The sequence below is a fragment of the Salarias fasciatus genome, chromosome 5 (assembly GCF_902148845.1).
Source record: "Salarias fasciatus chromosome 5, fSalaFa1.1, whole genome shotgun sequence".
NCBI classification, from domain to species: Eukaryota; Metazoa; Chordata; class Actinopteri; order Blenniiformes; family Blenniidae; genus Salarias; species Salarias fasciatus.
This window is the reverse complement of record NC_043749.1, coordinates 14367093-14391854: the sequence shown is the minus strand read 5'-3', so window position 1 is coordinate 14391854 and position 24762 is coordinate 14367093. Positions and strand designations below refer to the sequence as shown.

The 24762-nt window shown below is 45.0% G+C and overlaps 4 protein-coding genes across 6 annotated transcripts; 1 reads left to right on the top strand and 3 right to left on the bottom strand.

Annotated features, from left to right (window-relative positions):
• Window positions 1–1041: 1041 nt before the first annotated feature.
• On the bottom strand, window positions 1042–2184 carry fndc10 (fibronectin type III domain containing 10). Its single transcript, XM_030091015.1, has one exon. The coding sequence runs from the start codon at window positions 2182–2184 to the stop codon at window positions 1285–1287; it is 900 nt and encodes a 299-aa protein (XP_029946875.1). The 3' UTR covers window positions 1042–1284.
• Window positions 2185–4424: 2240 nt separating this feature from the next.
• ora4 (olfactory receptor class A related 4) lies at window positions 4425–5795 on the top strand. The gene is made up of 2 exons (XM_030092389.1): window positions 4425–4525; window positions 4607–5795. Exons 1-2 carry the CDS (start codon window positions 4439–4441, stop codon window positions 5600–5602), a joined length of 1083 nt encoding a protein of 360 aa, XP_029948249.1. The 5' UTR covers window positions 4425–4438; the 3' UTR covers window positions 5603–5795.
• A 792-nt stretch (window positions 5796–6587) lies between these two features.
• Window positions 6588–15385, bottom strand: LOC115389047 (olfactory receptor class A-like protein 4). The gene is made up of 5 exons (XM_030092412.1): window positions 15371–15385; window positions 8225–8464; window positions 7880–8143; window positions 6890–7135; window positions 6588–6800 (listed from the first exon to the last, which is right to left on the bottom strand). Exons 2-5 carry the CDS (start codon window positions 8453–8455, stop codon window positions 6588–6590), a joined length of 954 nt encoding a protein of 317 aa, XP_029948272.1. The 5' UTR covers window positions 8456–8464; window positions 15371–15385.
• Window positions 9733–23723, bottom strand: LOC115389017 (von Willebrand factor A domain-containing protein 1). Of its 3 annotated transcripts, none has more exons than XM_030092376.1 (6): window positions 23597–23723; window positions 14857–15393; window positions 14471–14749; window positions 12076–12351; window positions 11521–11835; window positions 9733–11402 (listed from the first exon to the last, which is right to left on the bottom strand). In XM_030092376.1, the coding sequence occupies exons 1-6, from the start codon at window positions 23718–23720 to the stop codon at window positions 11383–11385; spliced, it is 1551 nt and encodes a 516-aa protein (XP_029948236.1). In that variant the 5' UTR covers window positions 23721–23723; the 3' UTR covers window positions 9733–11382. The 3 variants fall into 3 exon arrangements, with proteins under 3 accessions (XP_029948236.1, XP_029948237.1, XP_029948238.1); XM_030092377.1 differs by having other exon boundaries at window positions 11521–11829; XM_030092378.1 differs by lacking the exon at window positions 23597–23723 and adding an exon at window positions 20224–20569.
• Between the last annotated feature and the right edge of the window lie 1039 nt (window positions 23724–24762).

The following is a 24762-nucleotide window of genomic DNA, read 5'->3' as shown; positions in this document are numbered from 1 at the left end:
AGATGTCAGTTATTTCCTACTTTTCACAAGTTGAAAATTAATGATATGAATAAAATAGTACTAATAATATCCAGAATTATCGGAATTATCGTCCATTTATCGCTATCAAGGTGAGGTGTTCAATATATCGTGATATTGATTTGAAGCCATATTGCCCAGCCCTAGTCTAACAACAATAACTACAATAAAACAAATGCCAAGCATTTGAGACGACACAACTTTACAAGGTACTTGCTCAGTGTACCCGCATCCTAGTGGGTGAATTTGTCAGTTAGACATGGTAAAAGGTGCTGGAGCACAATGCCCCCTCAACATTTGTGGCTGCCCCCTCATACATGCCTGGCTAGACCCGGCCCTGGCTCCAAGCAGTGAAGCAGGGTTGGAGATGCAGACTTATAAATGGCTTGAGTACAAAAATTTATATCAAAACACTAGAGGCCGTGATTTAACTGTTATTGAGATATTTTAGAAATATTTTTTCAGAATTTGTTGTGGATAATTTCTTGAAACATGAGAAAAAGAAATTACGTAATTGAAAAAAATAATCATGCTTATTCTTTCTAATACACACAGAAAACGGATGAGAAAATCAATCAATTTGCATGATTTATGCAATTTACCAGAGCTTATATATTTTTCGTATATTTGATCTTGATACATTTCTAGATTGTCAGCACATGTACAAAAAATAGACACAAAGTGACAAATAAAGACAGGTGTGGTATTAAAAATGACCTTGTGGTACTTTATTGACTGGTAGCAGCACAGACAGGCATTCTAACTCAAGATTTATGAAACAGTATTTGGAGATTGTACACCACATTGTATTGCCTTTCACAAAAAAGCTACACACAGCGTACTGGAACCCAAAAGCAAAACTAAAGGTGGGATGAGTCAGTTAAATGGAAAACTGTGTCAATACAATTTTCTTTCCCAGTTTCTCAATAAGTACACGTTCACAGGCTGGACAGGAGGCAAAACTGCTGTGTCTGATGTACCGAGAGCCATTTCATTATTTATATTGCTGTATAAACAGTCTGCTTTCAGACTGATAGAGGGGTCAACAAAACCTAACAGTGAACTGCTGTATTTATTAAACGTGGTTTATTAGTAGGTTTGGTTTAGTGCATCCTCGCAGAGGTCGACAAGGCGTGTTATTTGCAGAGCCACAGTAGATTGTGCTTCAGTAAAAGATCTGTTAATGGATGGCTTACCATGATTTCATGTGCAGATGATGTTAAATGTGATTTTCTTTTTTTTTCCTTTTATGCTCTTTACAGTGCATCAGTGCCGGGAGTGAGTGCGGTAGGAGTAAGTGTGCTGCGTTGAGGGGCTCATGATGTTCTCTGTGATGTACGCCACCAGCAGACAGATGATGACCAGCATCACGCAGATGGCCCCGCCCACCGTTGTCATGGCGATCACGATGTCCTGCATCCCTGACGGCGGCAGCGTGAACTCCACGCAGTCCCGCCGCGCGGCCGCGCTCCTCGCCAGGGGGCGCAGGCAGAGGCGGTACGGGATGTTTTCGTGCAGCTCGACCAGGAGAAAGTCCGTGCAGCCCGATCCAAGATGGACACCGGCGCACTCGAACTGAGTGTAGCTCCCGTTCCACCAGCAGCTCAGCTCGTAGCCCCCGCGCCTGTGGCGGCGGCCGCCGAAAGCAGAGTCAGTCGGCGGACTGTCGTCCCGGGTTGCGTTCGCTCCGGCCGCGCTTTGCTTGGCCTTCGCGTCCTGCCCGGTCCACTGCAGCAGCACGCTGCCGTTGACGAGGATGTTCGCCACCAGACTGCCCGCCGACACCGCTGTCCTGCACTCCCCTTTGCGACATTTGTACCCAATGAGCGTGTTTCGAAAACACAGCTGCCCCCCGATGCCCCCCTCGATCATCCGGTAGGCGCACACCGGGGACACCGCCTCCTCCGGGCTCCAGCCGGGCGCCCTGTAAGCCCGTCCAGGGGTCACAGTGGACGTGTTGAAGCTCCCCACGTGCTCGTGGCTGCGATTGCCATCCGAGCCGCTGTCAGTGTGTGTGAGCCAGTCCTGGGCCGTCCGCGCGCCGCTCCTGCCTGTCACCTCTGAGGAGGATGCGGAGCTGCTGCGATGAGACCCGGCGGCCTGCCGTAGCGCGCAGAGCAGGAGAGCCGACAAGGCCAGCAGTGATGGTCGGTTTTGGCTTTTCATCTCACGTCCTCCTCCCTCGAGCTATTCGCTCTCACAGTGGATCAGATGGGCGATGGCGCACGGCGCGCTGCCGTCTGCCATCAGATCAGCTCCGCTCCGGCGAACACGACCAAACCCCGAACGTCCATGTGGGTCGACGTCTGCGGCAGAAATGACATTAAAGCCCGATCAAGCGGCCATCCCGGAGATTCGACTGTGACCTTGCGCAGTACAGACATGCAAAATAAAGTCAAATAAAGCCTGGCGCGCGATGACAGTAAACTCCAGCAGCTCCAGACACACCCGGATTCATTAGAAGTACTTACTGATCTGGATGCCACCCGGCTATCTCGCCATCAGATGGGCTTTCTTCTTCCTGTCTGGCTTCACGTAGACGCTTTGATGCCCGCTGTGTGAGAGTGCACGTGGGGGAGCGCGCGCCTCGGAGTGCTTGGGAGCGTGGGTGCGTGCGCAAAATATTTGTAGTCACCAGCGGTCGGTTCGTGAGTCACCATCGCCCCACACAGAGGTTCAGGTGTCTGTCAGTGAAAACAGAAACATTGGAACATGTCCTGGCGGAGAGATTTAAGAAATCCAGCTGCAGAGGAGGATTTTTAGTTCTCACACATCTGCTCTAACGTCTTCACTTTACTGAGCAGCTTTGACATATTTTCCTCTTATGCAAGAAACCAAACTGCTGTAAAATCAGTATCTACTGTGTTTTTTTTAACCTTTTGAGGTTTAAAAATGATCAATACAACAATTATCACAACGTTTTATTCAGCAGAAGATTTTATCTTGTATATATTAGCATTTTCATGTTTGTATTTCACTCAAATCTGCATAAAGCAGCAGAGCAAAAGAAAAGGAATATTTTCAAAGCATTTATTCTCATGTTTATGTATGATATACTGTTGTCCCGTGTAATACAGCAGCATGGTTTGATTCCTTGCGGCCTCGCCTCTGTAGGGACACCTCTTAATCGAATTCAGAAATGTGTGGGTGGAGCTGGAGCTGATCCCAGCTGACTGTAAATGAAAACACCCCGAATGGGTCACCAGTTCACCACAGAGCAAACACACCGAGACAGGCAACCAAACATAATCGCATAAATAACTGCAATTCAGTTAACCTCAAGCACAAGACTGAGGAAGGACGAAAAGAAATACCTGTGGTTCTACCCAGACAGCATGCAACTAACTCCAGTGAAAGAAAAGAAAAGGCAAAGGGACGTTATACATGTGAGGCAACAGTACTGTGACCTTCACCTCCTGTGCATGCGAACATGTCTTTGAGAAGTTTTGATCAGTTGAATGATTTAACTGCAAGCTGCAGAAATGGCCAGTGTAACATCACAAATAATGAATAATGGATTACTTTTGCCAAAGTGTCCAATTAATCCTAGATGTTATTGTTTGTACTGCGCTCATTCCGATTTATTGTAGCATTGCAACATTAAAAATGAGGAATTCTAAAGCAAGAAGACAGTTTAGATTCATCAAAAAGTAAAAGAAAAAGTATCTTTTACTATAAAATGTTAAAAGAAGAGTTTGAGTTTCTTTATACGCACGTCTCAAATGAAGAAAGCCAGAGATAAATAACACCAGACACAGCAGAAAATACTTTATTGCTGATTTGTGATCATGAGGCTTCACTAACCTGCACCTTCAATTAGGCCGTGCTCAGGTGAGACGATTCAAAGAAATAATTGTTTGGTTCCAGGAGGAAAACCTGGCAGCCCAGTAAATAATTAGTATCAAGGGACGGTAGAAACATCTGACTACACTGATATACAATGCTGAGTCATTAGGACTGGCTTACTTTGCTCCAGGGTTTCCTAACACGGGATCACTTGGACATACACTTAACACAAGGTATTATTATTTTGCAGCGCCTATTAGAGGAAGATTAAAGTGAACTCAACTTTTAAAAAAGACAGTGAAACTGGTTTATCACTGGTCCATCCCAACCCGCAGTTCTGATGTGATGAAAAGTGACTGACGCCTGTTGAAATGGTTCTCGATCAGGTCAGGAGACGGCAAGTGCCGGTCCGGGATGGAAAGGTGGAAAATGCCCGCCGCAGCGATTTGACCCATCAGCATGATTTGTTTTGACGTTTGGGCCTGGACGAGCACGGACGTGTTCATGTGTGAGGAATGCGTTTGTTTATCCGGAGAGCGTATATGAGAGGCCGTGAAGAGAACCGGGGGCAGCGGAGGATGTATCACCATCACATTCATGTCTGTCACCATTTGGCCTCGGAGAGGATGATGCCATGTCAGAGGTCCTCACCGTAGACGCCATTTTGTTTGGGCTCCTGGTATTTTCTGGCATTCTGGGAAACATCTTGGTCATCCATGTGGTGAGAAAACACACATTTGAACGAAGTGAACTTATTGTGTGGGTCCGGACTGACGTGGCTGCGTCTGGTTTCCGCTCTCAGGTGTTTCAGTCGGCCATCAAGAGCCCGTCTCGGAGACTGGCCCCGTCCGACACCATCCTGGTGCATCTGTCTTTAGCCAACCTGCTGACTTCGCTGTTCCGCACCGTCCCCATCTTCGTGTCGGACCTGGGCCTGGACGTGTCCCTGTCCCCGGGCTGGTGCAGGGTCTTCATGCTGCTGTGGGTGTGGTGGCGAGCCGTGGGCTGCTGGGTGACCCTGGCGCTCAGCGTTTTCCACTGCACCACCCTCCGGCGGCAGCACGTCAACTTCGGCCCGCTGGCGCTGCAGAGGGAGCGGCGGCGGGTGTGGATCGTCCTCGGGGTGGTGTGGGGGGCCAACCTGGCCTTCTCCGTCCCGGCGCTGGTGTACAGCACCCACGTCCACGGCAACGCCACGGTGGAGCTGATGGTGATCAGCTGCACCACCCGGCCGCTGCTCGGCTGCATCTGGGAGTTCCCCTCCGAGCAGCAGGGCTCGGCCTTCGCCTCCAGCTCGCTGGCGCTCAACGAGGTGCTGCCCCTGGTGCTGATGGTCTTCACCAACCTGGCCACGCTGCACGCGCTGGCCAAGCACATCCGGGCGGTGACGTCCGGAGGGGAGTCGGGCGGAGCCGGCGGGGAGCTGGACAAACACGTGTCGAGCGAACGCAAGGCGGCGCACGTCATCATGTCGCTGGTGTCGCTGTTCGTGGTCTGCTGGGCCCTGCAGGTCGCCGCCGTGACGTATTACAACCACGACGGCGGGCATCACGCCGAGGGGCTGCTCACCGTGGCTCATTTCTCAGCCTCGCTGTTCGTGGGGTTCAGTCCCATGGTGGTGGCGCTCGGACACGGCAAGCTGAGGAGGAAAATCACCAGTATGATACTCGGATGGACAAAGGTTTTTAAAGGTCACGGCGAGGACAGAGGGGTGAGGAGGAAATCTCCAAAGAAGGGAAAGGAGCCAGTTTTTGTTGTTCAGAAAGAGATGAAAGGAAAAGTTAAAGTGAAGAAATGACGGAAGGAAACAGTGACTTTAAATGTACACCTTGGAAATAAGACCGAAGAGATCCACCAACCTTCTGAATGGAAAACCAGCGCAGAATATTCACCTCCCTGTTTGTAAAGTATTATTATGACTTTATATCTTTATAATTCAGATGTTTTGTTTCTTTTTCTTTTTTTTAAACAAAGCTTTTCTTCCAAATCCCACAGACCACATTGGATTTTCAAAAATAATTAAAGCAATCAAGCAGATAATTTAGTTTATTACTTTTTTTTTAATGACCAATGTTCTTTGTTGTTCTGGTTCTTCTATATCTGAATAGTAATGTAGTAATCTTTAATTTTCCATATCTTGCTTGTCCTGTTTGCATTTATGGAACCTGTTTGTAGATGCTGATATATACATTTTTCTAATAGATAAGTTTCCAATAATTCAATGAAGCACGATCTTTGTTAAGTTAATTAATCCAGAAATGTAGCACAAACAAAAGGAAACTGAGTGAAATATGTGATAAGGTATTAAAAATGTGAATTCAGTGACTTACACATCTGAGTTTTCATTTGATTCTCTTTAAAAACCTCAAATGTGTCAAACTGCAGCGTTCACACTCGTGTCTGACATTTATTTCACTGAATTTCTTTTATTATAATGCTTTGTGGAGAAAAGCATGCTTGACTTACTTATAAAAGAGATTTTGGCCGTATGCTTTTACATCTAATCAACACGTTTTGTAACATTTAAACTAATATTTTTGAAATATTTTATATTTTACTCACCGTTTTCATTCAATTGCAGAAAAATCACACGGCCTCCTTCAATATCTAAACTCAAACTGTCAGATCAAATAAATTCATGACAATCTGTTTTTGCTCTGATCTCGTCATTCAGACAAAAGGTTTTTATGCAGTTTAACACAGTTTATGCACATTAGGCCCTGGACCTTTGAACGGCTGCGGACGGACAGTCGATGGAATCAGCTGCTTCATAGCCGGCCCTGTCAGTGCATGAGCGTGGCCCTGATGCAGGAGCGCAGCCGCCGGTGACCCACGGCCAGGACGGCGGGCGACATGGCGATGAAGATGATGTTGGCAAAGCGAGCGATGACCAGCAGGAACTCGGCCGAGGTGCCTCGGTTGTAGTTGAAGTAGTTGACAGAGATGATGCTGGTGCCCCACGACGCGATGAAGAGCATTATGAGAGCGAGGATGACCTGGGACGCAGGTGAAGTTTACACTCTGAGAGTCGAAGGAAAAATGTTTCTGGAGTATCTTGACCTCAGATTTATCCACAGATTCTCACCTTGGCCGCTCGCCTCTCGGCAGGCACGCGCTTTATGACAGGCGCGTCCTGCACTGAGCTCCGCACCCTGCCGTGGGTGTACAGGGTGTAGAGGGAGCTCAGGTTGGTGATGGCCATCAGGATGATGGGGATGGTCTCGTGGATCACCATGGACGTGGTGGCGTAGGCCAGGCCGCTGCGGTTGGAGGGAAAGTTCCACACACAGCCCAGCAGGGGGCGCGTGGTGCTGCTCACCAGCATCAAGGTCTGATGAGAGACACACAAACAGGAAGTGTGGAACGAGGAGGAAATCAGCTCTTTCAAACCAGATCGCTTCAGAGAGCTAAGTGTTATTCCCAAAGAGAGATGTCAGGTTTTGACTTAGTCAAACACATCACACCTCTGCAGCCTCGCGGTCTCCTATTTCCAGCATTTTGATGCTTTATGAAGGCAGAGTTTAATACCAGTAAAGTTTTAATCAATATAAAAGACAAATCAGAGCACCAAAATCTTTTTGAATAAAAGCAAATAAATCCAACTTCAAGTTACTATTTAGTTGTTCACCTTCTTTAAAAACAAAAAAGTCTCAAAAAACATTTGGTTACCTTTTTCACACGAATAGGCTACTTAAAAACATTTTGCATGCACTGTCACATTTGGCATAATATATTTGTTCATTTTCAATCTAAAAAAAAAAAGTCAGCTAAACATTGTAGACATAAAATCTGCTTAGTTTTGTTGTGAGTTTCCCATGATTGTTGAAATTGTTGTAGCATTGCCTTTAAGCCTGCAGTGAAATGGATCGGATGAGAATTTTTTCTAAAATATATGATTCACTGTGTTGAGTTGCGCAACTCAACCACATCTGTGTGCAAATAACTTTTTGACCTTGTGAATTCAATGATGATAGAGTAATTTGTAAAATAATGTCCAAATATGAACTGCACATAATAATGTGTCAAACACGTAAAATTGTAGATTCCTGTTTTGGATCCCTGTTGTTCTTCTCACCTCTGTACTGTTCATGTTTCCATTAGTAGAAAATATGTGGGCCGGAATGGAATAGAAGTAGTTGAGCAGCCAGATGAGGGCCAGACTCAGCAGGAGGGTCTTGGGAGGACCCCGGGGCCTGTTAATGGTCCCCATGGTGGGCGCCACGCGCCTCAGGGTCTGGAGATGGAACGCACTGAGGAAGAGTGTTGACCACACGTTGACCGACCGCAGCCAGACCCAGATCCCCATGAGGAACTGACACCACTCTTTGGACGAGTACAGCTGGAAAAGAGAAGGAATTGATGCAGATGGACATGCAGGTTAAAAAAAAAAAGCCAATCCGTGGCTTGTCGCGGGACGTACCTCCAGTCCCATGTCAGAGATGATCAGCAGCGTGTTCCTCATCACGGACACCAGCAGGTTCGACAGCGCCATGTTGATGATGATGATGTCCGAGTTCCGGCCTCCTCCCCTGTCCATGATCACACTCTTACCGATGACGCAGACCACGGTGGCGTTGCCCAGAATGCCCAGCATCACCAGCATGATGTAAAAGGCGGTCTGTGCAGGGGACACCGAGACACGCAGTCCCATTCCCACCAGCTCTGCGTCGTCCAGCTCCATGTCGGTCGCCATCGTTTGAAAACAAAAAACAACAACTGGGAAACAGTTTTAACTGAATAAAAGTTTCAGTGTCAGCTCCAGCTTCATCTTGAAGTGAAATCAGGTGATCACGGCTCAGGTGGATTTTCCCAGCATGCTGCCAACATGTTGGACAGTAGACGGTTGATTATCGTTCTAAATTCTTCGGTTCCTCTTGATCTTTGCAGGGATCGGTGGAGGGAGATGATCCAGCTCGTGTTGATCGCTGTAAAAAACTGACTGGTCTGTTCTGTGTCCTGGTGAAGGTGATCAGTGTTGGAGTCTCAGAAAGACACAAAGCTCTGCAACGTTCCGGGCCCGAGGGAGCTTCAGGAACACATTAATGAAACACAAGAGAGTAATCAGCTTCCCTAGAAATGTGCTTCCCTTGCAACTTTAAGCTGTCACCAAGAAGTGGAACACAATGTTTTTTTAAAGGCGACCTTGCTTGTAGATGTACTTTCATCAGAAGAACTCAGAAGTTTGTGTTTTATTTTAGCACACTAGAGCTGTTCACTGTAGTCATTTAATCACTAAATATTTATCGTTTAAATTTCACACTAAATATGTACGAATGTCATTGAAAACTGAGTTGAACTTGCTGTACAGGTTCAACTGATAAATGGTATCAGATGTGATCATGAATCCTCCAAATATTTGAAGAGAAATCCTTGACTTATATCTACCCTGATATATGGCCGTATTTTTGCACATGCTATTCTAGCTCCTGTGGGCCAATTTCCCTTTCTGTGTCGCCCTGAAGCCAATAAATGGAGCTGACACACAGCCTTACTCTTATTCTACATTCACAAACCGCAGCGGTTACACAATCAGTAACCAACACACCGGGAGCAGGGACACCTGGAATACCAGGAAAATCAGATGCAATAAAAAAATAACTACTCAATACTGAGAATTACAGCAGGGAATGATACTGGATATGCAGATATCCAGTATTGATCAATAACCCTGATATTAACATTTGAAACGATCAAGAAATCTGAAATCTACAATCAGCCGTTCTCCTCTGCTCTGCTCATGACTGGGAGGCTGCTTCATTACTGATTTGATGAATGCTCAAGTACGACATACAGACCTCTTTAATATTCCTCTAATCACGATCAAATGAATGATCAGCGTCTTGCTTTTCATTGACAGTGTCTGCTGACAGCCAGCAGCCACTAGATGGCTCCTCAGGAAACCAAATACTAGACCAGTGAGAAGAGCAGGACTTTTGTTTTCCTTTTATTCAAGTGCTTTCTTAACATTGCTCAAGTACTGTCTATAATACATATTAATAAATTTTGTCTGTATAAACAATTCAGCAGATACATTCAAATTCAGCGGGAAAATACAACATAAGTAAGTTCAATACATTATATTCAGTGCATATTGGGAAGCTGAGCTTGATTAACTTTAAATACTTAAACACAAGACATTAGACAACATGACAAAATGAAATCTATCTGGAAAGGCCAATGACATAAAACAATAAGTTACTATGTGCTTTACAGGAATCCCACCGGCACGCGACAGGGACTCCTGTTTGAACGCATTCATGGCAGCTGCAGAGAGCAATGGCTGAAGTTTACTTGTCAGACCAAATAACTTCCCTGACTCAGTCTCAATCAGAACATGTGGAACGGCTTTAATTATCTTCTAAGAAATGAATGAAAATAGCAATAATCACCCACATCTGTCATTAGGATGAATCAGTGTTACACGGCTGGTTACAGCATGTTCTTCTGATGCAACCGTTTAATAGACGGAGAACGCCTGCAGTGTGATATTCATACATCTATGCACACTGTATTTATTGCTTGCAAGAAAAAAAAAAGTTCTCAGGCAGCTGACAGCGCAGTCTTTGAGATACTTGGATTCAAGGCTTCTTCAGCTTCAAGCAGTTATTCCATATTCATTCATCAGCACTCATGAAAGAGCTGTGGTGGAAAAAAAAGTTGCATTTGTGAAGGCAATAGACTGAATGAAAAATGTATGCAATTATTAATGAGAATATTTTATATACAACATGAATTGTGAACATTATTCCAGCTTGTCTTGCCTGCAGATGTTTCCCTTGCATGATAACTAAATTCCCATCCAAAGTACAGTCAGTTCAGAGAAAGCTCCAGAAATCAAATGATGTGGAGGGTTCTAACACTCTATTCTCAATAACTATGAGTCTTCAGAGTGTTTATTCCTTTTACGCTTCATTGATATGAACCAACAAGCTTGCAGCAACCTTCTAATGAAGCGACTGAATGAAGCCACTGCACCAACATGTGGGTCTGTTTCTACAAACCTCCAGTGATATTTATCTTTTATAATATGATTCCTACATTAAATTCAAAGCATGGATATTTGTTTCAGAAGCAGTGACTAAAATATTCTCCTGCAGATTTAAAGTCCTGTCCAGGTTCCCTCCCGCTCATTCCACTCCGCCGGTGAAAGGCATCGGTCTCTTCTCCCCCTGCAGAGGTTTCCTGCTCCACTCTTCTGCTGCGGTGCTGAAACAAGCTATAAAACTCCTGAGTGCTTCCCAGTCTTTGAGGAGAGACCAATGCAGTGAATGTCCGCACAATTGATGACCTCTGATAATGAAACAGAGGGGAAGAAAAAAGTTCTCCTGGGTCAGTTCACACAGGAAAGACTTGAACTGAACCTGAGGGCACTGTGGTGATCACACGCTGCTGAGAAGAAGTCTGGGATTTTTGTGGAAAAGAACCGAGTTACGTCACAAAACCTTTCCTTGGACGGTGATTAACTTTGACTTGACTGCTTGACTCCGTCCCTCTCAGGTTTTAAGTGCATCCACCAGCTACAACGCTTGTTTTCTCCCTTTTCATAGCTTCAGCTGCCCGTTCTTCAGTCTCCAGGCGTTACCCCCACCGGCTAACCTCTGTCAAAGAAGAGAGAGAAGAGTAAAATCACACTTCTGCTTGAGAAGTCAACTTGCAACCTGTGGGAGTATTTATGGACATTTATAAATCAGCTGCATGATAACAAACTCAGTCAACCTTTGAGAGAGTTAGCAGTGCAGCATAAGCCGTCCCCGCGTCCTGAGCTGTAGACGGGCGACACACACACTCGACTGCTGGGTGCGAGGCGGGCGAGACGCGTTGACCGCGCGTTGGGAGGAAGGTAGACGGAGGATGTGGACGGGTTTGAGGAGGCGCTGTGGGAGGCTTCTCTCTCCCAGGTGACCCAGAAGCCCCTCAAACCCTCATCCCGACTGGCTCGCCACGTCACCTGCACCTCCTCCGCCTCCGTCTCCACCTCCTGCTGCTCGACGGGAGTCAACTGAAGGTCAGCCAGGGAAGGTAGAGCTGTTTCTGAAAAAAATAAATAAATAAACAAGAGGACTGGAGAGAACAATTGAATCTGCCTGGGAAGATGCTCCTGCGTCAACCAGCGGTAATGATTCACAGCAATCCACTAAAGTGACGACTGCTAAATGTCAGCTTTCAATAAGAAGAGACAAACGGCGAGAGCACAGAGCTTTTACCCGACACGGATGAATTACCTGGAAGGCAGTAAAGAAAAAAAGACACGTGCAGAGAGAGACGGCCTACCTTCCAGCGTGCACGCCCTCACAGACATGGCTCTCTCCTTCCCGTCCACGTGCAGCGCGCTGACCGTCACCAGGTACTGGGCGTCGGGCTCCAGGCCGCTCAGGACGGTGGAGGCTTGCCGGTTGGGTAGCGTCACGGTGCCAACGGCCCCGCTGGGTATGGCGCCGTACTCCACCACGTACTTCTGGACGCGCTCCGGCTGCAGGGGGCCCCAGCTCACACGGACCTGACGAGGGCCCGAGGCAGAGACGGTCACCTCCGCCGGGCTCAGAACGTCTGAGGGGAGCGCAGGATTTAGACTTTCCAGTGACTGGCAGATAAGATACAACCGAAGTCTAGATTTGTCAGAATGGATGAAATCTTAGCTTTTTAAATAAAAGTGAAGATTAAATTCATATTAGTTTACTGGTTTCAAACCTTTTTTCAAAAGCAGTAAAGTAAACGAGGCCATACTTCATTTGTTAAAAGAAAAAAAACAAACCTTATAAACGTCGAACAAAGTTTCAGTTGAATGCATGTTCAAATGATTAAAGGTGCATTAAAGGTGCTGTAGGCAGGATTTTGCTAGTCAATGCTAATTTTTCTGTGTTTTCTTTGGATTAAATGTTAGAGTATCCATTGATAATCCTTTACAAGTGTAGCATAATTGCACTACCGTGAGGGCGCAGCGTTTCCATCTGTCTCTGTTCTGAGCTGAAAAGGAATCTCGACAGCTCCAGGTATCTTTGACCAATCAGAAGAGCCCATGAGGCTCTAACCATGATTGGTCGAGGGGTGTTCGTTGCATGTTCTTGTGGGAGGGGCTTAACTTGCGTAAGGGCATAATGTCAGAGAAAATAGGACAGGATTGGATGTGCTGGGTTTCAAATCGCCAATCAATCGCGGAGATGCCGAATCCTGCCTACAGCACCTTTAAGGAGTTTTTCAATTTTAAAAATACTTATTTTCCACCATAAATATGTTACAAATATTCAGTGATGATGTGTACAATGTGCCCTGACATATTCATTACAAGTACCTCTAACAGCGCTAAACTGTCACTTGAAAGTTGCAGTGCCGGTCCGGCACCAGCATTTTTTTGGGGAGAATTTGAGAAGATGTGACGTAATGCACGCTCCCGCTGGCCTGACTTGCTTGGCTTTCATTTTGTCTGCCATTACTCCGCCACATGCTTAGCGAGTAAGAACTGAGCAGTATTGAAAGAAAGTAAGAAAAGGCCGGCTTCTAGCACTGCCACAACTCCAGCACAGACTCCACCAGGTAAAAGAAACTTAAATTTTACTCGAGCGCAACTAAAAGAGCGAGGAAGGAGTTCCCCTCTTCCGTGCACGTACATGGACGCAAGCCACAGGCACGAGTGTTTCACTAAGCTGCAGTCACGCTCAAGGCCTGCAGGGGCCGCTGTTTTGCAGAAAACGTGCAAACTCCTTAATGCACCTTTAAATATTTGATGTAAAAATCAAAAGACTAAAAAAAATAAAAATAAAAAATGGTTCAACAAGTTATAATTTCAACTTCATTCATCAAAGTGTGCATAAAGCATCAAATTATGTTTTATTCTGCATTCGGCCTCCTACAATAACACGCAGCCACAGCGATAGCGAAGGTGAAGGTTCATATTGGTCACTTCCCAAAAAAATGCTGAACTTCAGACATGAAGAAATAAACAAGAGGGCAAAAAAATGCATTTGAACAAAATAAAAAACTTGTGAACCTTACATTAGCCTTTTAAAATGATTCAAGACCCTCTAATCAGAGAACCTCAATCAATACGATTCTTCTTGTAAACTGATCAATAATCAGACAACACTGGGGACAACAGTACATAAAATTCTTTTTTTTTTCCTTCCATGAATCACTCCACTGCCCTGCTACAGAAGTATTCATCAGATGGTTTGACAATGCTTCAGTTTGGTTTAGGAAGTCCACAAAAACACACCCACACAGGCAGAAAACAAGAAAGGACATGAATCTGAGCTGTGTGAGTGGAGACGTGTCTCCTGGTCTGCTTTCCTGCTCTCTAGTATCTTCGTTATTGAAAAGTTGGGAATCTTCTTTTCTCCAGAGCGCTTTTGACAGCGATGCAGTTGTATGAATCAATGTTTGCGTTGTTGCAAACTGTAAATTAGCAGGCGACCTTGCTGAGGCAGGAAATGGCTCCTGAATGGGATTACAGTCTATACAGAAGAAAAGCAACAAGCCTCTTCATTAGAGTGTCCTGGTTTATAGCTTTCATTATACTGGAATCTAAACATGTGAAATAAGATGACTGAGCTTTATGTAATAGAAAAACGACCTCTTGTTTACTATTTCACCCTATTTTTTCCTTCTTAAATCACAGGCCGTATATTCCAAAAGTGTAATAAAAACAGAAATACCCTGAAACCCGTCTCACCTGGCAGCGTGGTGAAATTGACGGAGAGCGTGCTGAAGAGCCCCCGGTTGCTCTCGGGACGGAGCCAGGCTGTGTAGGCGGTTTCAGGCTGCAGCTTGTCGAGCTCTACTCTCCTGGAGTCGCCTGATAAAGTGCGTCTCGCCGCCGGGTGGGCCGTCCTCGCGGGTTTGTACCAGAACTCATAGTAGCCACTGCCCGCATCCACAACGGGACGCCACTGCAGCACGGCACTGTGGGAAGTCAGGTGAACCACCTGCAGCTGCTCGGCACAAATGATTTCTGCCAAAAAAAAAAAAAAAAGGGTGAAGGGGGAGGAAAGTCAATCAGAAAATATACAAACGAGTGTGAATGATGCTGAGATTTCAAACACACACACACACACATACTGGTGATGGCCTCCCGCAGGTCGTGTGTGATGATGTTGATGTTATCGATGTCCACAGAGTACAGGTGGGAGTCCAGAGGCGGCGTCACCGCGCGCTGCAACACCTTGTAGTTGGCGTGCACGGTGGACACGGCCAGCACGGACACGCCCTGCTCCTTCAGCTCGGACATGGGCTGGTCCACGTCTCCGGGCTGCACCCCGTCCGTCAGCCACAGCAGCACCTTGGGGACCCGCTGCCTGTCGATCAGCAGGTCCTGGGCCAGCCGGAGCGCCGCCTTGGTGTTGGTGTCGCCCTGCAGCTGGCTGACGTGCTGCATGGCTCTCTGCAGGCTCTCCTGGTTGTCGTGCACGTCCAGGCCGAACTCCAGGTGAGGCCGGGTGCCCACCTGCAGGAGCCCCACCCGGACGCGGCCGCGGCCCAGCGGAAACGGGTGAACCAGCTCGGCGGCGAAGAGCAGCAGGTGCGAATACTCGTAGTTGGCCACGCTTCCCGAAGAGTCCAGCAGTACGAGGACGTCTCCTCTACAGCCGCTCAGTGCTGAAATCAACAGATACAAGCAATTTATTCATGATTCAAAGTTGCTGCTGCAACCTCAACGACAGTATAAAAGTCTGGCGGTGATAAATCATCCCGTCGTCACTACATTAATATCACAGTCATATAAAAAGTGCCAATGATTAAAAGTATCTTTGGCAGGGCTGATCTTATTACTCGCAGCGGTGCGGCTGCCGTCCTTAGGGAGGCATTAATATAAAGGATGACATGCAATAACAGGTATATGAGCTGTCGTGTGTAGAACGGAGACCAATCTGCTGCTCTGCTCCTACTCTATCAACATGTGTCAGGAAATATTGCGCTGAGATTATTTTAAACGGCGGAGCAGCGGGGGATTTATGACAGCGAGGCGCCGGCAGGATGGGCCACGGCAGTCGATTTATCATGTGAAACACTCTGAATAAATCTGTGAAAATTGAAGTATAAACAGCAATGCAGCGATAATAGTAAAAAAAAAAAGGATCAGATCTTTCTTTGTGATCCCTTCATTCACGTTGTTCTTATCCTTTTCTCCTGTCGTCTTTTCCAAGAAGCTATCAGACTCCATTTTGTCAGGAGAAAGTTGTTTCACCGGAAATGTCCTCAATGAAACAATCGGTTCAATCAGTCCTTCTCACAAGCACCGTCCGCTGAGTCACTGCCTGTTCCTCCAGGAAAACACTGTGATCCCAGCGTGGAACGGTTCACAGATCTGTGCCTGGAGATCATAAAAAAACTGACCTTCAATATCCAAAACTTACACTGGCTCCTTTACGTGACTATTCATCACATGTGCTATAGGAAGGCATTTAACGCACAGTCGTAATTTTACCCTGCACATCTTCCATGTAAAGCTCCACAGCACGACAAATACTCGTTATTTAGTTTTTTTCTGACTGTAGCAATGGTTCATTTGCAAAGGAGGAACATGAAGCAGCAGGGAAATAAACAGGAAAGCAGGAAATGAAGGAGAAAAGCACAATTAGAACCGGAGGCATCAGGCACCATGCAAACAGAGGTAGAACAGGAGAGGAGAGCCACCGGGCCTCGGTCCTGCAGTGACACATCTGTGAAAATACAGGAAGACAGAGGAGAGGAGTTAGAAAGGCAGGGCACAAAAAAAGAAGAGAGAAAACGATGAGAGGGAGGCGATTTTAACCACAGCTGTTGGTGTAGATGAGCGGGATTGTTCTATCTTTGCATTCCTCAGAGGAAAATTTTGCGAATGTGTAAATGAGATCTGAGCTTGGTACCCGTCATTCAGCTGCAGCAGAGTCACATGCCACAGGGCAACATGAGGCCGATGAATGAAAGGTATGTTAATGATTCCTGCACCGTCCGTTGATGAGCAACATTACTTAGCAGAAATCCCGTCAGATCTCATTCTGAAATCTTTAAAATCTGAAATATTTGACATATAAACTGTAAGTTGCTCTGTTGTGACTCCTAATAGTCTGCACAGATTCCAGCAGAAAACAGAAGCCAAATTAAACAGAGATTCCACTCATTCCATTGAAGGCTTTTTCCGGGATCTCTAAAATATTTACTTTTAATTAGCTCTGAAACAGCCTCAGTGTCCGCTACGCAAAGCCACGGAGAACAAAGCCTCTACTGTCCTAAAATACAGAGACGGCAAACTCGCTGGGAGCCATCATCTGGAACGGTAACTCAAGTACCGTTAAATATCCAGCAAATAATAAAAGGTCAGGTAGAAAGCAACAATCTCCACAAATGGAGGATTTTTCTTTTTTTAATGATACTTTATTTGTACATTTTTCAAATAGGAACACAGAAAAGGCGCTCGGCGTGTGGCTGGCTGGGTCTGTCTCCAACCTTCCTTTTTCAATATGAGACAAACATTCGCCTCACACAGTGTTTGAGGCACAGCGTTACCATTCTGTGAACGCACGGAGCCAAAACATCGCAAAAATCACAGCCGAACCCATCTGGCCCCACGGCTTTGTGCCTGATGGAGATGATTTCATTGCCATAACTGTTTGTACTAATGTGAATTCCGAGTGGAGGCTCTCTCTGGTGTCCTCACTCATATTCATATGTAAAGAGTCAACAAGTCATTTAATCAGACTGTGTAATGTTCAGTCTGGAAGTGTCAAGTCATTTATTCCTTTGGGGTTGGTCAATAATCTTCCAGTCACTGATTTCACAGTGAATTGGTGTTGATGCCCGAGCTCCTTAAGAACCGTCACACCGAGAGCTCTGCAGGTTTATCTCCGAATTTAAATGATTTTTGGTTCAAGTTTGAGAGAAGGTTATTAATCTGGTCACCAGATGTCCAAACAAATTCATATCTAAGCTTGAAGATTTCTCCGGTGATTTAGAGGCTTGGCGTTTTGTCTCTCGGGAAGGAAGAGCGTCTCCTCTTTAAGATCGTCTTCTCTTTCAGCCTCTGTCGTCACGTGAAATCACACACGAGCGTGTTAATGCTTTTATACCTGCAGGGTTTGCATGAGGTGTTGGAAAGCACGCCGCTGGGACGTCACGTCTGGGCTGCAGTCTGAAAAATCAGGACTTTATTCCTTTATTCCACAGGTTGCATTCTGCTGCATCACATAGCTCTTCCTCCTGGAGGTGGTGGTTCAGCACGGTGCGGTGTGAGCAGGTCGTGGTGCATGCAGTCCACTTCAAACGGGTATTAATTTGCTACAGAAGCTTCTCAAGGTTGCTAACTGCAAGCCTCTGGGTGGACGTGTGAGCCTGGAATAAAGTCTGGGAGGCCAGAAGTGATTGAAAGTTATCAAAGCGTCCATTAACGCCCCTTAAGATTGATTCAGACATCCACAAAGAAAGCTGCCTTCGTATGGTGTCTTTTTTTTATTTCGGAGTGTTCACAGTGTCTAAAATGTGATGTTTAAACGAAAGTCAACTTATCTGATAAGTTTCCCTTCTCCAGCTTGCTTTGGTGATATTTCAAGTTGTGATGTTAATATGTTGGGATTATCATTATATACTGTGAAGCACTTTGATTTTTTTTTAATATGAAAAGTGTGGTACAAATAAAGTTTGATTGATTGTTTTCAGTTCACACATCATCTGTCTGTCATTATCATGCATGAAATATGAAGCATACATAAGGCTATAATGTAATGAATTCAATGGTACCATAGACAAAGACTCCTGGCTGCAGATTCAGAAGTCTCCATATTAACACAACTATGCGGTCCAGGAGGTTTTTCAGTTTGTTTTTCTGTTGAGTTTTTACTTTTACTTCCTCCAAATACCTGTGTTGATATAAAGGCAATGATCCGGCTGAGTTTGGTTCGGTGGGTTATTGGATGGATCCTGATCCCGGGCTTTCAGGTCATGACCTTTACAAGAGATTAGAAGTGAGGGTATTGAAAATAAGCCGCTTCTCTCTCTCCTCCTAGAAAGAAAGAAACGCTGGATACTTTCAGCAGGACTCGGCAGCTGGAATGTTTCAGAGCTCAGAAAGTTGCTGCTTACTTCCATATGTTTCTTCAACCTGGTTGAGGTCCAATTTGGCTGTAATATTTGGAACAGTGTCAAAGAGTGGGAAATGAGACATTTTCTATAGCATAAGTTTAGAACACTAAAGTTTGTTTCCCTGGACATAACAGAAACCCTCCCTCCAGAGTTACAGCTGCCTGGACTTTTCTCCCACAGAAAAAAAAAGAAAGAAAGAAAAGTCAGCTGCAGTGATGAAGTAACCTCGAACAGAAATGTAGTGACACAAGTGAAAAATGAAAGAACGTCAGATAAAAGAGTGATGAAAACTGTTAAAGTAATGTGATTATTATTTAAACACAAGGTTTCAACTTTTGTAAGAATTTACTGCAGACCATTTAAAAGAACAGTTAAAAGAACAGGATAAAGCGGGATCGAAGACGGATGGATTGATGGATGGATAGTTTGGAATTACATTTGAACTGAATGCATTTGTCTTCATTTTTTTTAAAATTATTATTATTTTAGGTCCACAGGGTGCAGGAGAACATGTTCACACATTCACACCTACAGGCAATACACCCAGCAATTAACCTCAAATGGATGCTTGATGATGGACTTAGGGAAGAAATCTGAAGGAAACCTATGTAATAACCTGTAAATGATCATTAGAGGCCTCTGCAGAGGAAAAATATGCAAACTGGACACACAGAGGCACAGCTGGACTTCAACCCATAACCCTCTGACCACCACAGCAGAGTGCTCATCACTATGCATGACACATCAGGACACTGAATAATGTTTTAAATTTAAATCTGAAACACAGCCCTGCTTGCAAATTTACAAGTATATATAAAAATCTATTAGGATTTAAGATGCTCTGTAACAAGGGGCTGCACTGTACTCTGTAAATATACTTTAAAGACTGCAGAGAAACAAAAACATCAGGCATTATTAGCAGTGTGTTTTTCATGTAGCAACAGAGAACAGCAACGATTTACAGCCATTATCAATATTAGAGATAATTGTACTGACTGGATCATAAAGTGTAGCCACACGGAGCGACACACCCTCCATGCACTCTGGAATTAAAAGCAATAAAACAGCGTTGAGCTGGAAGCCAGCAGCACGCACAGCTCCCTGTCCATGTGACTACTTGTTCAAACCGCAAAGCGTGCACGATCCAGGCAGACCGAACTTATTAAGCCAGAGATCATTCCTGCTCTTCTCACGCCGTCGCCTTGAGGTCCAGGCTATGAAAACTTTACGCACAACAAAAGGAAGAAGGTTTTATATTCCTTCTCTCTCCTTAGCGCCGAAAAAGTATCTGATTTATCTGAATTCCTGTCATCTGACAGGAGCACCGTGTCTTTCTGCTGGTTGTTTCTTACACCTCGCGTATCGCCTCACCTGTGGCAGGTACAGTCGTGAGCGCGCAGCAGCGCTGCAACGCCGCCCAGGCGAAAACACGGAGGAGGAAAGCGCTCCTCATCCTCTCCAGGCGGCTTTAAAAAACCACGAAGCGGGTTAGAAACGACACAGGCGTGGAAAATAATCCGCACCGGGGCCCATCCCGCCGGCTCCCATCGTTTAGCTCGCTCTCACAGACGCTCCATTCCGGTAAAGAGGCGCAGCTCCGCCGTTTCCCTCAGATAAGTTTTCCTTTGCGCACACCTGCGTCACGCGTCCTCTTCATCCACCGCTGCCGCGCTGCTGCCATTACTTATTTCTGCTTGGCTCTGTGGAAAGCGTCATGCCTGAGCACGATCCACTTTGTGATCTGGATCTTGCAGCTCCAGCTGCAGAGCCCTAATTTTTTATTTTTCCCCCCCAGGGACTTGATTTGAAGCTCTATTCACGCCTCTGGGATGCCTCCCCGCCTCTCCCCTCTGAACTGTAATTTCCTCTTTCCAGAGGTAATCACCTTTATTTGTAGAAACTGATAGACCCAATCTGCACCCATGTGAAAGCCTGATTGTCCCGGAGTAGCCCAGGGAATCGTGCCAGAGTTCAGTGTGTGCTGTAGCTGCAAGACAAATGACCTCAGCTGTTTTCCCAGCAGATCATGGCCTGCTGTTGCATTTGAGTTCCACTCTCACAGAGAACACCCTCCAGCTCAAAGTATCCCCCCCAAATCCAGCTTATACCCACAAAACTCAACTTCCCTTTGGGGCGAAGGGGGCAAGTGTTTTGGATCAGGCACCAGCGAAGAAATTCAATCAGCCTCCAATAGACAGGATTATTATAAATACCACAGCTGACGCTCTCCAGACAGATAACTTGGATCAAGTACAGGCTACCCAGAGGCTGTGTGTGTGTGTGTGCGTGCAAGTGTGATAGAGATAAAAAGCTAAACAAATGGACCACATTGACACAGTGTGACCTTTGCCAAAATGGATTTTTTTCCCTTGCTGGGGACAGTCAAGGATTTATTCAAATGTGACAAAAGCGATTTTTATAATTTTCTCTCTTTGTGCCCCAGACGAGGTGCTGCTCAGTGCAGGACTCTCACAGGCAGCAGAAACATATTATTTAATTGAGGACAAGTTTAAATTTTGAAATGAGGGACTGTAGAACGGTGACTGTTCCTCAGGTGGTGCTGGGGGTAAACGCTTATTTCACTGTTGAATTCATGGAGTTGAATCACTGGCACCTACACAGGAAGTGCCCCCTACTTTAACATCCACTAGTTCACACTGAAACAGAAAACATTAAACAAATGACAAGTTGAAAGCTTTGATGTCATTTTGTTCTGCAACAAAACTTTCTTTTAAAAACAACCCGCCTGCTGGGCTTCATGCTCTCGTTGGGCTGTTGTGTGTTTACCAGCGGAGAGCTCATGATTATTTATGAAATACATAAAGGATTTAGAATAGGAGCAACAATTCCCCGTCTTGCACACATTTTAAGAAAAAGAGATTTGCTTTGTGGGGACGTTCTCTCCACAGTCGATCCATTTCTGTGTTTGATCCCATTCCAGGTCTGAGTGAGGCCTTCAGATTGAGTTGATAAATGAAGTGAGACTTATCTCAGGTTGGTTCACACCTATTGCAGTATTTCACACTACAGACAGATAACACCGGAGTTTGCTTCACCTGAGTCAAACCTGCTAATGTGGTGATGGTAACAGCACGCTTTACTGAAAGCTCCTGATTCAGCTGCTTCCAGTCGTTACTCTGAGTCCAGATCTGCACACAACAAACAGGACTGAGACAGTTTTTTTCTCACCTGTCTTCCTGCAGAACACCGAGCACAAACTCAAAATATTAAATCATAGTTAAATCAAATGTGAGCACAGCTGCCATAAGGCACTGTCTCCTCTAAATGTCTTTAGATTTCCTGCTCATATATCACATGTAAAGCATGGGAGGCTGCTAGAGCTGTAAATCCAGGTGTCTAATTAAAGTCACACACACACACACACACACACACGCTCAGAACCCCAGTGAGCAAGTTAATTTGAAATACACTCTCATATGCTGTTAGTCACGGACGTGACATTTTGGTTTCCTCAAACATATTCAGCACCCATCCTCCACAGTTTAGCTTCCTGTAGTTGTGGATATTTCATCAAATAATAAGCCTCATCTGGACACAAATACCTTAATCGTCCTCTAAATAAACCAAAATCACTCCACTGTTGGTAAGCTCATCACAGAAATAAGTGTATATAATGAAAGCCTGGATGAGCTGAAAGGAAAAAAAACATGGCAGATTGATTTTTTTTCAGTAAATTCGTGTTAAGGTTCATCGTAATCATAAAAGTGGAGGCTAAAACACCTCATGTCACTGATTGTATGCTGTCCATTTCTCCCTGAGCTTGTCTGTCAGAGGGTAGAATTGATGTGGCTTCTGGTAATTATCAACCCAGTGATGTCTGAATAAGCAACTCCAGACATTTCTGACTCCAGTACACAACTCAACAGAATAAAAAATTTGGTTTAGGGATTTACAGACATTCAGTGCGCCATAAGGTAACCTCTTAAAGCTTTTTAAAATCTTTACAAATGCTTCCAGTGTTGTGTTTTTCATTACCAGCGACACTGTCTTCAACCACAGCTGATCGGCTCCAACATGTGACCCTCAGCTAGATGAAATGGTTTAGGAGATGTTGGCTCTTTTCAGTGTCATCACATGTTAAACTGCTTTTATAGCAAACCAGAGTATGAAGAGGATAAACATCAGAGTGCAGCTGGGTTTTTTTTGTATTAAATTTTCATGTCTGTGCTCAGGGGTGAATCAATCCTCAGCATTTTGAAAGCAATATATATTTTTCTTATGCTTGAGAATGTGTAATTTTCTAATATATATATATATATATATATATATATATATATATATATATATATATATATATATATATATATATATATTATGTATGACATTAGTATCTGCTACATGTCTGTTTTCAGGCAGAAAAACCCAATTATCCCCCAGGAAGGCTGCATAAGCGCTATTATAAATTCCATTTTGTGCATGTAGCATGAAGGCATGTTTGATTAAGAAACCTTTTGCTCTTTATTCTCGGTATTAAAGAAATCACTGTTGTGAGCCAAGTGGGAAGGTGCACAATTAAGCAGCTATTTTAATAATGCCATGTTGACAAGCTGTGCCAGAGCCGGGGAGCCGTGCTGATTAGCTTCAGATTAATGGCTCTCTGCCTTCTGCTGCAGTTGCACAATTGACACAATTTCTTTATCGCGGCAGCACACTCAGCCGTATAATATATTAACAGTGGCTACAGAGGGCGTGAACTAGGTGGTGGCCTATTAAAGTGACTTACATTTGTGTGAACTGCAGCATGATGGGATGAGCTTCCTTTTAGTCTGATCGTTGGCGGCAGAAAAAGCCCTCAAGGACAGCTTTGATCCAAGACGTCTTCTCTGCGAAGGCAGGAAATGTTCCATATGTAGAGCTCTTAAAGGTATTGATTAGCAGGCTTTGACTCATCGGGCAGATTTTTCAGGACGCCGCCTTTTTTCCTTCATTCATTCTTTATTTTCATCCAGTGTGGCACTCATGTCTGGGCTTGCTGTATCACCTTTAAAATGGAATTTCCCAGGAAGAAGAAATAGCAAAGGCAACTTTCTACTCACTACTGTTTTCTTCAACAAGTCAACGTAAAATGCACATGTGTTTATGACTCTGGGCGTGTGAGAATCTGTAGATGTGCAGGAGGTCAGGCCACCCGGCACTGTGGTTACGTGCGATCTTGGCTTGAGTGTAAAACTTAATTTGTGTCTTTTTCTTTTCACTTGAACGACAAGCTGTGGCACCTGGTCGTGTAACATGACTGATCCCAGCATACCTGAATACCGTGAGCGGCTTGTTATCATTCCTTCATCAGAACCTCACGGTGGCACTTCCATTAGCTTCGCAACACTGAAAACACAGAGAACAGACACCTTCCAGGACCCGGAGCGGCTCTTTTTGCTCATGTTGTGACACTGAGCTTATGTATATGTCTACGTATTTATTTTCTTTTTTTGTGAGGTCTGCTGCTTGTGAAATACCGATAGTTGATGTAGAAGCTAAAGGAAAACTTCCATCTTCTGTCAGCTAATTAGTTGTGTTAAAATGATCTGTTCCACATGATTCAGTCGGGACTGAACACATGGCAAAGTGACAGAAAGCTGCTTGCAGCACGAAAAGGCAGAAGAACAAAAAGTCACGTTGGTAATTAGAAGCTAAATATGAACAAAAAGGAAAAAAAAAAGAAATGATATAAAGTTATTTTGTGGCATTTCAACTCCTGCCACGTCAAGATGAAACATTTCTTGGTTTGTGAATGCGGGCCGCAGACAGTGTGGTGCAGAAGAAAGAGAAACAGCACATGCAAATGGTCGTTTCACTTAAATGTCAAACGTTTTTTTCTTTCTCGAAGGTGGCATTTGTGCCTCTGTGTGTGTGTGCGTGTGTGTGTGTGTGTGTGTGTGTGTGTGTGCTTGC